General features: G+C 39.7%; 1 protein-coding gene across 3 annotated transcripts in view; it reads right to left on the reverse strand.

The window, feature by feature from the left end:
• The window catches only part of LOC133867589 (CBBY-like protein), a 59,407-nt gene that overhangs the window by 21,859 nt on the left and 23,076 nt on the right, over positions 1 to 14,472 (reverse strand). For 2 of the 3 annotated variants that reach the window (XM_062304335.1, XM_062304332.1), the window contains exons 7-9: positions 12,186 to 12,266; positions 1,234 to 1,388; positions 1,044 to 1,128 (exon numbers count right to left, since the gene is read on the reverse strand). In XM_062304335.1, coding sequence (XP_062160319.1) covers positions 1,044 to 1,128; positions 1,234 to 1,388; positions 12,186 to 12,266 — 321 coding nt within the window. The remainder of the gene's footprint in view (positions 1 to 1,043; positions 1,129 to 1,233; positions 1,389 to 12,185; positions 12,267 to 14,472) is intronic. The other variant, XM_062304334.1, reaches the window with a different exon arrangement.

The raw sequence follows: 14,472 nt of genomic DNA on the forward strand, positions 1-14,472 counted from the left end.
GTATACTTCCTGTGTACTTAGGGGCGCCTTACGCTTTCTTTAATAAAGTTCTTCTTACTTACAAAAAAAAATTTATTTCCAAGATCGCATCAATAGTCTTATTATTTTTTTTAAAAAAAAAATATAGGTAATAAAAGAAATCGCTTTAAAAAAGCGTGAAGGCACCCCTAATATCCGTAGTCTAATTAAGAGACATAGTTATCCCTTTGAGATAAATTTAATGGAATTACTTATCTAAGTTTAAGCCTAGTATTTTAGTAACTGGTTACTAAAATTAACACTCTAAAGAGTATGATTTTTTAGTTAAAGTATTATGGATAATCATGTGAATTAAAATCAAGGGCTAAAGGATTAAAGATGTAGATTATAAGGTGACAATAAATTAAAATACCTTATTCTTCTATAGATATCTTGTGGGGGGGTTATTTGCAAGTATTGGCAGAAAATGAAGTTCTTTTGTAAATAAATAAAATCTAGAGTGCAATTATAATTTTATAGTGGTTTAAATTGTAATTATAATTGCAAATATTGGTAGAAACTTGAAGCCTATTGGAGAGTGAAAAAGAAAAGAGAGCCCACACTCTCTTGGCCGTGCATCACATATTGGGCATAAGGAAGAAGGCAGGAGGTTTTAAGAACAATCTTCATCAAAATTTTCATTCTTGTTTCAAGTTTCACAAAGAAAAGGTTAGTCTTTTATGATACTTCATGAATTCTTTGATTTATGATAAAGAAGAGTTAAGATTCACGGGAAATTCCACAAAAACGTTTTTGGTTTGTGAAAACCTGGTCCCAACATAACAATTATGTGAGCGGTAAGCAGAATGCAAAATCCAACTCCTCAGAGAATATTGAAATACAACTTCCAAGTCTTATGTAACCAAAATCAAAGATAAAAGTTGGGTCCTAATTTTCTTTTGGTGTTCTTTCTTTCCTAACTCTATACATTATGCAACAATAAAAACTAGCAGACAAGAACAGCCTGGGGCAAACATTAAGAAACAAAAAATAAATGAATAAAGAAATAACAGAAAATGACTAACCTTTCAGATGAGCTAGTATCAATCTCAACACTCAACTTCAGCATGGAAGCAACCTCCTCTGCTATTTTTTGTTTCTCAGCTGAAGCTGGCTCAGAAAGCAACAAAAATGCCCTTTACCACCCCCACCTTCCGCACTTGAAGTATATCATTGAACAAACGCATGACAACCAACTCAGAATTAAGAACTTACCTGCCTTTATTGCTTCCTTGGCAAGTTGCTCATCTAATCCCAAAGATAATCCTTTCTGAGTGACAAGTTGGCCATAGGAACTCTGTTTGACTTCCTCATTCCCAATGATATTTACTTTTGAAATTCTTTCATGGCCAAGCTTTTCAATAATCGATCTAACAAACAGATAAAAGAAAATATTAGCTTGCTCCTATTCTGTCCCTAGAAGCAGAAAACCTGCTGAAACTCAAAAGTAGCAATGCACAAAGATCAAGAATATTGAAGACCAAGAGTTCATTCAAAACAGAAGGAATTCCTGTGCACTTCTCTATGTTACAAATATCTTCTCTTTTTTGTTTCATTTCTTTTCTTTTCTTTTCCTTTTTTAGTGAATAATGGTGAGCAACATGGAACAGATATTCACTACATCAATTAAACTCGCAATAAAGATTAAGGGGAATGTGACTATCAGACTACCCAGCTTCAACCAACATCAGTCAAGCCTGAGTTAAATTGAGCTTCTTATGAGCTGATCCTAAGCCTAGAGCCAAGCCCATTCTCTAAATGATACCGTAACTCTAACCAATTCACCTTTTCCAAAACAAAGGAAAGATGCTAGGAAAGTTAAAAATAAAAAAAATTGGTTATTGCTAATGGCTATTATTTGATGTGCATAGGGTCCAATAATGAAATCAACAACAATCGTTACATTGACAACATGAAAAAGCATGCATTGAATACTTTGACCATAGACATGACATAAAGATTATGTTACATAGGTGGTTTGAATTTGGCCAGATATTATCATATCCAATCCCAATTACACTAGGGTTAAGTAGATATAAATACTTTATTTAGTTTGTGAGAGAGACAGAACATATAGAGTGAGGCTTTGATTACATTGAAAACTAGGGTTTGCAAGCTTCTTACCAGCATTATACTCCATCTTTTGTTAACAGAATTTTCTTCCTTATTATCTCTACCTGGGGACATAAGCCTTTCTGCCACGCTACGTAAATATTGTCTCCTGTTTGCAATTGATTTATTTTGAGCTTAGGTTTGCTTCGATTAAGATATTGTGTGGCACCTACTATTCCGTCTGCAAAGTATGAGGTAGAGAAATTCGATGGAAAAAATGATTTCAATCTTTGTTATTACAAGATATGTGCAATAAGACAAGGTTACTATTAGATTACACCATAATACTAGAATAATATTAGAATATCCTAGGCATGATGCACTAGAAAAAGTAAACATTTCGCTCTCTGACCTAGGAGCGGCGCGTGAGAGCGCGTTACGTTGGGGGCTTGCTTAGGTTCGTCTTTCAGATTTCCGGTTGCTGTGCGGGATTATTTCTTGAGCGTTAGGTGCTCGTGGGTCGCGATAGTAGTTCACGAAGGGGCGTCTACAGGTGGGTTGGCTCCTGTCCGTCGAATATGTGATCGTCCTCTGAGTCAGCCGCTTGGGTTCCGGCTGTTTGCTGAGATGGAGATTAGTTTTACCGTGGAGTCGAAGACATTTGTCTTCTCGATTCTGGATGGGGCGTCGAAGATGAGAGTGGGGGAGAAGAGAAAAAGTTTCTCCGGCGTAATTTTCATCAGTCCTTCGTGCTCTGAGTGGTTGGCTTCGACGTTGGAGTCACTTGTGGGTGTTCCGGAAGATCAAGCTTTCATCAAATCTTTCAGGGAAGGTTCGAGAGTTCTGATCGCTCGGAGAGGGTGTAACCAAGCCAGCCGTTTCTTAGAAGCAGCTTCTTTCGGGATGGGTGGTCGGAAAGGGTTTATCCTGATTCCTGAGGGACATAGAGGGTGGGGATGGATCAAATTCTCCGAAGAGCTGAGGAAGTCCGCCGCTCTTTTCTCTGCTTCTGTGGGCGGGGAGAATGGGACCTTGCATGAACTGGCGGAGAATAAGGGGAAGGGAGTTGAGGTTTGGCCGGGTTTGGTTCCCTTTTCGAAGGGGCCCTCCTTTGTGGAGGTGTTGAAGGCAGGCTCGGTCGGTGTCGTGAAGAAGGGGCCTATCATGGGGGGTAATTCTTCCGGGAGTAAGGTCGCGCCAGTGGTTCACTGTGAGCCTGATCTTCTTCCGGCGGCGAGGGTGCTAGATGCAGATCTGAGGACGGCGGTGGACTGTTCTACTTTGGAGCCGTTCGATCCTTTGGGTAAGGACCAGCATCGCCGTCCACTGGGTAAGTCTATTCGTCCACGTGCGAGTTTGAAATTTGAAATCTCTAAGTTGCGCACGTGGAGTAAGCGGGTCATAGGGTCCAACATGGCTTTGGGCCGGGCTGTTAACAAGCTTCTGGGTCGTCTTGCAAGGAATGGACTGTGTCGGAATGGTTTGCGCTTGGGATGCCTCATGCCGAAACCTAGTTCTTCACGGTCGTCGTTGCCGGAGACGACTTCGGTGGATTCTTCTGGGCTGTGCAATGGCGTTTCGTCGGAGATGGTGGCTCCCAGTGGGGACCTTTTGAGCGGAGACTGTTCTGAGCCGGCCACTGCGTTCGTCTTTCCACTGCCGAGTGCGGATTTGCCGTCGCCGGCGACCGCTGTTCCTCCGGCGTCGTCTGGGTCTTTGAGTGGTGAAAAATCCTCTGGTTTTCATCCCCTCTCAGGAGCCAATGAGCTGGGGAAGAAGCTTTGATCTCCCTCTTCACCCTTCTTGCTAAGCTGTCCTTTTAAGTATTACTACAGGAGGGCTAGGGAGATCAGGGCAGGGCAGAAAGTGGTATGGAATGATGGGTTGTTAGATGATTCTTTGGTAGCCTCAAAGCATTCCGCAGATCCTATTCCTTTTAAGGAAACGGGTGGAGAGTCTCGTGCGAAAAAGAAGAACCAGACCACAGCTAATCAGGGGCTTTTTAAGAAGGGTTTCCTCAATTTACCCCCGATTGCTTCTGTCCCTCATGTTTTGCCGTGTGAGGTGAAGGACGTTGGGGCGGTTGGTCTCTCCTCTCCTTTGAGTGGATGCATCGTTCCATGTTCCATTGAAGGAAATGGTATTTCTCAATCTCAGAGGTGGCCCATCGAGTCTGATCATAACGGGGAGATTGTAGTTTGGGAGGAGGAGGAAGAAGATTATTGGGATGGCTTGCCTTTGGATTGGGCACTAGAAGGGGCTTTTGGGGAGGAGGCCTTGGCAATTAGGGATTCCATGGAAGAAGAGTTTCAGCGGGAGAAAATGATTGCGCGCCAAAAGACTAAAGGAAAAAGGGAACTTCTTAATTTGCAGAGTTCCATCAACTATGGTGACGCGAACTATCCCTCTAGGCGTAGGATAGCCGGTCGGAGGATTTGTCAGGGTTCGAACATGGGTTCGGAGTTGGTTTCGGTCCCGGATCCCGTTCTTGTCACCGATTCTTCTCATTTTCCTCTCCCAGTTTCTTCTTTGGCTTCCTCAGAGGCTGGTCGGAAGCATTCTGTTTTTGAGGACTTAGGGAGTGGGTCGGAGAATTCTGCCGTGGGTCCTCAAGTTTCCATTGAGATGGGCTCGTCGGAAGGGAGGAAGCCAAAGCCGGTGGTGGGTCAAGGAAAACAACTCCAGCCTTTATCTCCTATGGAGTTGTCTATGGCATGCTCTTTGTTTTTCGGGGAAAAAGATGAAAAATCTATGGCTGTACTCTCTGCCCTTGACGAGGAACATACGCGATGGGATATGATTGAAGATTGTGAGCTTTAGGGGCTTAGGGGTTTAGGGGATTAGGGTTGGGTGGTTTCGTGGACTGTTTTTAATGGGGGCTGTTTCTATTTTGGGTTTTGGGGCTCTCGAGGGTTTTGGGTGGTGTTGGGTTATGGGGTTTTTGAGGGTCTTGTTGGGTTCTGCTTTATGGGCTAGCTGGGCTCTTCCTTTGTATACTCCCTGTGTACTAAGGGGCGCCTTACGCTTTTTTTAATGAAATTTCTACTTACTTATCAAAAAAAAAAAAAAAAAAAATGATACAATAATATTCTAGGCAGGGTTTTCTACAATTTTCAACTACTACAAACACTATAGCAACCTTCTGCAAGCTTCCTTTCTTTTCTTTTTCTCTTTCACCATCCCTATAGTTACATAAATATATATTTCAACTCGGTATTAGAGTAGTCAATCAAAGCCTAGTAGACATAGAAACAGTTGGGTAGCATTAACTGTAGCATTTGAGAATACCAGATGTAATTTGACATTGGCATTTGTGTTCTGACATCATCACAAGATGATCGTTAGTCGACGAAACTGGGATGGTACGACTTGCCTTCTTACCCTGAGAACAAGGGTAGTTTTTGTTGAATTGTTGGAAGCCCATTGATGAGACTTTTATATTTTTTGAAGAATTTGCCATAAAAATTGGCTTTATTCTGCAATTCGGGTCTTGTTTTGACCCTATTACAGCCAAAGAGGAGGCTATGTGAGTTTTGTACATGGGCTGTTTTGTTTTGCACAATAATCATCCATTATTGGGCAGTCGGCTGATTGGATTTGTGTTTGGCAGTGTCAGCTGACTGGATTTGTGTTTGACCAGTTTTTGCTTTTTTTAGTCTCATGTGATTTGGTACTGTGGGTGTGTTGTAATGTCATGGTGATCAGTTCTTTGGGATTTTGGTTTGAATTTCAGCTGTTTCTTTTGTTAGGAAAGCTTAGTCGCATGTGATTTGGTACTGTGGGTGTGTTGTAATGTGCTGGTGATCAGTTTTTTGGGATTTTGGTTTGAATTTCAGCTGTTTCTTTTGTTAGGAAAGCTTCTTTAGCCAAATAAGCATGTCAGCAATGAGTACTTGGTTTACTGCAATGAAGAAAGTGTGAGTCATAGTGGACCATTAGGGTGATATTGAAATGTTTTGTTAATGACCATACAAAATTTTCAAACTGACAGTGAATGAGTTCTGGATTCAGGATGCATATATCACGTCTCAAATAGAGATTGGTTCATCAGGTACTCAGTACGTGGTGGTCGTGTCTTAATAGGAATAGCAGTGCCTACAAGAGTTTTAGAATTAGTTCAGTGCGAATCGAGATGCATGGTAGTAGTGTTAGGATCTCGACTAATGTTATTATGTTAAACATTTTCCAGGCTTAATGAGATTTCTTTGAATACTCTTTGACTAAGAGAGGTACAGGTACATGTTGAAGGTGTGAATCAAGATACATGGTAGTAGTGATAGGATCTTGACTAATGTTCAACATGTTCCACGCTTAACAGTATTTCTTTGGATATTCTTTGACTACAAGAGGTACAGGTATTCTGTTCAAGGTGGAGTCTTGAAGGTTAAAAATGTTGTGATGGTTGTGATAAAGTATTAAAAAGTTGAGAACCTTTATTTGCTACAAAGTGCAGTAACAATTACTGCATCTTTTGTCATATCTTCTACATACTAGCTCTGACATATACAGTTGAGTCGTTTGAATCAAGAAGTGATGTTGGAATTAAGCAAAAGGATGCAGTCAAAACATAGGCAAGTTTTAGTTTTGTGAACATAAGTGTTTAGAAAGTAATGCAAAGTCAAGTTCAGTATTTTCGTTCCAAGAACCAAAGAAAACTCAAACTATATTCATTCTGATTTATGAACTCCTTTTCATGTTCCCTCTAAAGTTGGTACGTGTATTTGTTGACCTTCATTGATGATTTTCAAGGAATGTTTGGCATTTTATGGGTCCCCTGTGATTGCCTCTTCTTCCATTGTAAGTGCTCCCTTTGGGTTCTCAGACTTGGATTCATAGGGATTCTCTGAGGGGTTTTCTCCGACTCCTGAGTTCTCTGAAGTTGGGTCAAATTTCAGGGTCTCTTCTTTGGGGGTGACTACGTTGGGAGAAAGGCTTCGCTTTTCTCTTCCGGTTATGTCGGAGAATGGGGCTCCCATCTACCCGTCCGAATCCAAATCGGTTTTGAGATATCATCGGAGATTGAAGGCAAAAAATGCTAAGATGGATACCTTTCTGTTTCATGAGGCTCATATAGCTCTCATTGCTCCGGTGACGCCGTTTTTGGGTGCTTCTTCTCAAGCCTTAGGAGGGATCGTAGTCTAGTCTTTGCCGAAGCTAGGTGGGGGAGCGGGTAAGTCTCCTCCGCTAGCTTTCTTCAGCGAAGCTTCCTTCTCCCGAGTGTTCCCTCCCCTTTGAGTGGTTGTGCTTCTCCAATCGCTGAAAATGAGGTGAACTTCAGGTCAAATGGCTTGATCCAATCTCAGCAGTGGCCGGTAGGTTTTGGCCCGTCTGGGGAGATTGTTGTATGGGATCAGGGGGATGAGGTTTGGGTTGGGGAGGGAGGAGACTCACCTTACTCCTTGGGTGTCTGTCATCCCAACATGTCCATGGATTGGGTGTCGGATGGGGTTGGAGATGAAGATCCATCCTTTGCGATTTTGGATGCCATTGAAGAGGATTTCCATCGAGTTAAAAAGGGTTCTCTTAAGATCAAAGGGAAGAGAGAGGTGTTGAATTTGAGAAGCTCCATTGACTACGGCGATGCAAGCGTGCCCTCTAGGCAAAGGAAAGGAAAGGCTCAGATGCTGGAGCGTTGAGTGTTCTTTGTGGGTTTTGGCTTTTAGGGCTTTGGTTTGTGGGCTTTTTTTTTTGGGTTTGAGGGCTTTTGGTTGTTGAAGGTTTGTTGGGTTTCTTTCTTTTTGTAGGCTGTTTCGTTTTTCGCTTTCTAGTTAGGTGCTTCCTCTTGTATACTTTCGGTGTACTTAGAGGCGCCTTACACTTTTAGTAAGACCAGTTTATTACTTATCAAAAAAAAAAAAATTCAAAGCATAAAAAATTTTAATAAGTGGAAGGCCTTGATTAAGAAGCAAACAGGAAAGAAAATCAAGTGCCCCAAAAAGGTCCTATCATTTTGTAAATGTAAATGTAATGATTTCTATAGAAATTAGGGGATTATGAGTTACTGCACAGTCTAAAAAACATCAGAACAAATTGGGATTGCAGAATGCAGGAACATGACACTTTTTGAGAGACTAAGTGTTTGTTGTCAAATACTCCACTATTTAGGGATTTCTGAACAAGAGTAGTTAATATGGCCATCAACCACAATTAAGTGTAAGACTCCCAAAGTGGTTTAATTAGATAACCCAATTGATTATTCTCATCTAAAAATATTTAGTTGCATTGTATGCATGTGTAGATGATGGTAAAATTGACCCAAGAGCTAAAAAGTTCATTTTTGTTTGTTATGTATTTTAGGGCAAAGGATACAGGTTGTGGTATTATGATCCTAAATCACCTATATTTATTATCATTAAGGATGTTACATTTGATGAGTATGTTGAAGATATGCAGCTGATCTGATTCTAATATGATTTCTTAGATTTGATTTCCATATAGTTCCAATTTATTGTATTTTCCATATTATACTGTATTTGCTTCTCTTTGTTGATGCATGTAATTGTATCAGTAAGATCATCAAGGGAAAATAAAAGCATTTCTTCCCCTACTTCTCCATTTTTTCTTCTCTTTCAATTCCAATTTTCCTTCTCCATTTTCCTCTCTTTCTATTCCAACTTGGTACCAGAGCAATAAAATCCTAGCCCCTATCCAGAAAAACATAGAGGAATGCTAGGTTGTACATTTGTTGACGTCAGCCGTATGGATGATGATGTCAGAATAGGGCCAAATCCTTGAGCCGCTTTGTGAAGTGCGATAGAGGCTCCTGCATAGTCATTTGAGTGTTTCTTCCCTAGGGCATTCCGTCAAGTGTAACAGGCAAAGTGGTAGAGGAGACCCACGTTCTGTCAAATGCGGCTGGCAAGCGGTGGAGGAGATCCATGGATGAGACATGAGATTTGGGTTGTTTTGGTTGAATCAATTGATCAAGATAGTGTTTTCTTGGTTATTTGACTAGTTCTGGTGTTTTATATGGGTGGTTTCTGAAGGAAAAATAAAAAAATAAAAAAATTCAGTGATGGCAATGCATTCTCGGGTGGCTGTAGGTGGTTGGTTCTGGTCTAGGAGAAAAACAACAGGTCGTTTAGGGTTGAATGGAAACAAGAAGTCATATCGCATTATTCAAGAAAACGTGTCATTCACTATTGAGAAAATGAAAAAAACGACAGGTATGGTCCCTAAACTACAAGTTGTTTAGCAATAGCAAAGAAAAAAAAATAGAGATGTTGCTTTGCATTTGATTTTTTTACTTGAATTCTAGTTTCTTGTTTTATTGCTCTTTAATCTGTTTTGAGCCCGAGTGTTGTGTATTGGAGCTATTTCGTTGAATGTCTGAACTCAAGATGTCGCCAACAAGTCAGACCTCAAAACTCACAAAATGGGGATAGAAAGTCATGTTGGCACCCATAGTGAAAATCCAACTCTCTATACACAAGGCTCAAGATGTCAGGAGACTTGTTGGAGATTTTGTTGCCATCCTACAATAGGTCAAGGGGGTCGTTCAAGAGGTGGAACTATCGTACAATAAGCCAATCATACTTCTATCGTAGAGAAGATTTTTTCCACACCAGATTCTATTTCTACTTCTGCTGATACTAGTGTTTTCAGCAAGGAAGAGGTAGACACGCTTTGTCGGCTTATGTCTTGACCGGAAGCATTTGTTGGTGTTTTTAGCAAGGAAGAGGTAGACACACTTCGTCGGCCTATGTCTCGACTGGAAGCATTTTGTTGGCGTTTTTAGTAGGGAAGAGATAGACATACTTCGTTGGATTATTTCTCGACTGGAAACATTTGCTACTGCATCCTCCTTCTTTGCCCTTACATGTAATTTGGTTATGGCTTTGAATGCATCTGCTACTCCACTAATGATTCTTGGATCATTTACTCAGAGGCCTCCTAACATATGATTGGAATATCTTGCTTGTGTTCTTCTTATCATAGAATAGCCAATGGTTCTTTATAAGGAATTAATAAGTTAACGGAGCATCTTGTGAACAATCGAGTTTGCTCGAAAAGTAAATGACATATTCAAATAAAATTAAATGCACAGAGCTTGACCATTCAATATTCAGCTCGATTACCGCCCTAGAAGCGATGCAGAAAGAGATGAGTGCTCTACACAAGAATATCACATGGGAGATAGTCGAGTTGCTATTGGGAAAAATAAATAAATAAAAATAAAAAATAAAGGAAAAGAGAAAGAAAGAAGGTGATTGGATGCAAATGGGTGTTTACAAGGAAGCATAAGGCTGATGGGTAAGGGGAAAGATATAAAGTGCGATTTGTGGCAAAAAGCTTTACTCAAACTTATGGGATACACTATGAGGAGACATTTCTCCAGTAGCAAAGATGTATTTTATCTAAGTTCTACTTTCTTTGGCAGCGAACTTAAATGGGCTAGTTCAGCAACTTGATGTGAAGAAAGCATTCCTTCATAGAGATCTAGAGGAAGAAGTATACAACGAACTTCCTCCAACCCTCAATTTTCTTCAGCTAAGGGTAAAGTGTGAAAATTGAAGAAAGCCCTATATGGACTAAAACAATCTTTGAGGGCATGGTTTGAGAGATTTGGCCATAAACAAAGTTAGGCGGATCACACATTGCTCATGAAACATTCGTCACAGGGACAGGTAACTGCTTTAATTGTTTATGTAGAAGATATCATGTTAACTGAAATGATAATGAGGAAATACAAAGGTTGAAGAAATAGATGGCAGTAAATTTGAGATAAAAGACTTAGGCCATTTAAAATAATTTTTTGGGTATTGAAGTAGCAAGATCGAGACATGGTAACTTTCTCTCCCAGCGGAAAAATGTTTTCGATTTGCTCAAAGAAACAAGGATGCTCGTTTGTAAGGTTGTTGACAATCCAGTAGAGTAGAATAAAAAGTTAAAAGAATGTGGTCAGAGTCCTCTAGTAGATAAAGGCAGGTACCAATGATTGGTTGGCTGGCAGGTTAATATATTTGTCACTCTTCCAGACATTACTTATGCAGTTAGTGTAGTGAGTCAATTTATGCATTCACTCCGAGAGTCTCATATGGAAGCAATTGACAGAATACTCCAATATTTGAAATCTTCACCAGAGAAAGTAGTGTTGTTTGCCCAACATGATCATGTGAATGAAGAAGCTTATACAAATGCAAATTGTGTTGGGCAAGTCACAGATAGAAGATCTACTTCGGGATATTGCACTCTTATGGGAGGAAATCTAGTTATCTAGTGTAGTAAGAAACAATCAGTGGTTGTCAAATCTAATGGAAAAGTTGAATTCTAAGACATGGCCCATAGGAGGATATGTGAGATATTACGGCTAAAGATTCTGCTGAAAGAACTTGTATATGATTGTAAGGAGCCTATGAGATTATATTGCAGCAACAAGGCCACGATAATATTGCTCATAATCCAATTCAACAAAATCAAACTAAACACATTGAAATTGATATACATCTTACCAAGGAAAAGTTGTGTGCAGGCTTGATTTGTACACCTTATGTGAAGACAGGAGCTACTTGCGTATATTTTGACGAATTGAGTGTCCAATAGTGTTCTTCATTCAGCCTTGTGCAAGTTGGGCATGTGGGTTGTATTGAATTGAATATGTGACTAATCTGATTCTTATATGATTTCCCAAATTTGATTTCCATATATTTCCCATTTATTGTATTTCTCATATTAGATTGTATTGCTCGTCTAACTCTTTATAAACACATTTAATTGTATCAGTAAGATCATCAAGGGAAAATAAGATTGTTTCTTCCCCTACTTCCTTGTCTATTTTTTCTTCTCTTTCAATTTCAACTTTCCTTCTCCATTTCTCTCTCTTTCAATTCCAACTAAGAATACTATTTGTTAATCTTGCCTCTGAACTAAAATCTTGGCTGCAAGGTATGCATTCACTATAATATGAGTTCTCTTTTCAGAGTTGCAGTGCTACATCCCTAGAGGAAATAATTGACATGCTAATGCGTTCATTGCACATCCCGGAGGAGTTGAAACTGTCTAAGAAGTTTTTAAGAATATTCACAGTAGGAATACTCATATCTTAGTCATTATTTCAGTACGATCTTCCCTTAATTTTTTGATGCAGAATAAATTCGGTAACTAATAGAGCATACCCGGCAATTTTATCCCCGCTTTTACTGTATGCTGTTAGTATGGCTACAGGTATTCCTTCCTGATACGCGTCATCTATAAAACTGCAATTAGAGACAGCACATAAAGGTTTAAATATTTCATTGACAAAAATGAAATAAGATTACATGAGCAAGAAAAAATAAATTGGTGATAACTGAAAATGAAAACAAGAATTGCTATCAATTCGTTAACTGTCCACTCACTAATTGCCCTGGAATAGCCTTTTTTCCTTTCCTTTCTTTTCTTTTCTTTTATTTTTTCCAGTTCAGCAGACTGACCTAGCAACTCAAATTGGGTATACTGCATCAAACATTGATTATGATAACAAATTTTCTGTTGACAGTTTGCAGTCAAGTTGTACTCCATATCTGTCAAAACTGAAGACAGATATCTAATTATGCTGCTTAACTTGTGTATTTAAATGATACACCAGAGCAAGTAATGAATGCAACATGTGGAACTGGTACCCTCTCACCAAATTTAGTTAGCAAGTTCAATTAATTTCCTTTTATTGAAAGACTACATTGTGGTCAAAGAACACTTCCCTAACCAGGATAAATAACTTTATGCTAAAAATATAGTCAATGGTCCTTAGACCTGTAAAAGTTCATGGGTCTTACTCACTTTCAAAATATGCCTTAAAAGAGGAGGGGTGTCCATGGCTTATAAAGTTTCCAGGTCAAGGAAATCTAAGCGATGTGGGACACTTTAACACGCCCCCTCACACGTGGCAATTAATTGCCAAACACGTGTTCAACAATGGGAAAGAAAGGCCCATCATCACAAAAAATCTGCTTTGATACCATGTAAAAGTTCATGGGCCTTACTCACTCTCAAAAGACGCCTTGAGAAATGAGGGGTGTCTATGACTTATAAGTTCTCAAATCAAGGAAATCTTAGCGATGTGGGACACTTTAACAATGTTGAAGATGGAAACTACCGACATACTATGATTCTCCCTTATTTATTTTGATTGTAATATTGTCTTTATTTCTTTCCATATTAGTTTGTAGGTTTCTTCTATTTAAACCTATACAATTGTATGAAATGAACACAAGCACTAGGAATTTCTTTCTCTCTTGTTCGTTCTTTATTTTCTACTCAGTATCAAAGCCGAATTAGGGTTCCTTCGTTTTTTGGGTTCTTCGTTTGTTTTCTCTGCCCGCGGTCGTGCAACGTCTTTGTGATTGTGCAACTAGATGTGGCTCATCATAATCTAGGACGCACCATCCCCAAAAGGTACCATCAGCGTTCTCTGAGCTATTCCTCCGACGAACGGTGGCGATTTGGTGAGCACTCGATCCATCACCAACACTAATCACTGTGCTTGATGGATCGATTGTGAACAAGGTGATCTTCCCTGGCATGCTTGGGGCGGTTTTTGATTCGAATCTGGAGGTTTTTGAGGCTTACCGGAATACGTGAGCGGCGGCCCGTGGACCTCTGGCGACGGCAAGACGGTTCTGTTCTGCATGACTAAACGACACGTCGTTTAGTGACTGTTGAAAACAACATGTCGTTCAAAAGGGGTTTATAGGTCTATTGTTCAACCCTATTGCCAACAACTTGCAGTTTAGAACTAAAGCAAACCACAGGTATGAACTAAACGACCTGCAGGTTAGTAAAAAAAAAAAAAAGTCAGATGCTGATTTCAGAATAATCAGTACTTTTTATGGTTCAATTTTAGTATTCTCTTTTACTTGTAATATTTTTTGAGCCCACCGGTTATGTTGGAGCAATTTATTTGGTTGGACGTCTGATTTAAAAATGTCGGAGACAAATCAGACAAAAGGGGTAGAGAATCAGGTGACCTCCCATGGTGAAAATCCAACTCTACAAATCATAACTGTCAAATTGGATGGGCTCAATTATCTTACTTGGTTACAATCTGCTCTTTTGTCTATTAAGAGCAGAGGGAAGATGGAAGACCTGAATGACAGAATTCAAGAACCAAAGCCCAATGATCCTACTTATGATAAATGGGAAACAAAAAAATTCTACCGTTATGTCATGGTTGCTGCATTCAATGCAACCGAAAATCAGTAAGGGGTACTTATTTCTTTGTACGGCAAAAGAGGTTTGGAATGCTGCTGCTCAAACATATTCCAAAGTGGGGAACGCTGCATTGAAATATGACTTGAAGTGACGGATTCATGGACCCAAGGTATTGGCTAGTAGCCATTTATTTTCATAAGATCCATAGTTTGTGGTAGGAATTAGATCATTATCAGAATTTGCAACCTGTATCTGCGGCTGATGCCGTTAAAA

Source organism: Alnus glutinosa, chromosome 5, assembly GCF_958979055.1.
Source record: "Alnus glutinosa chromosome 5, dhAlnGlut1.1, whole genome shotgun sequence".
NCBI classification, from domain to species: domain Eukaryota; kingdom Viridiplantae; phylum Streptophyta; class Magnoliopsida; order Fagales; family Betulaceae; genus Alnus; species Alnus glutinosa.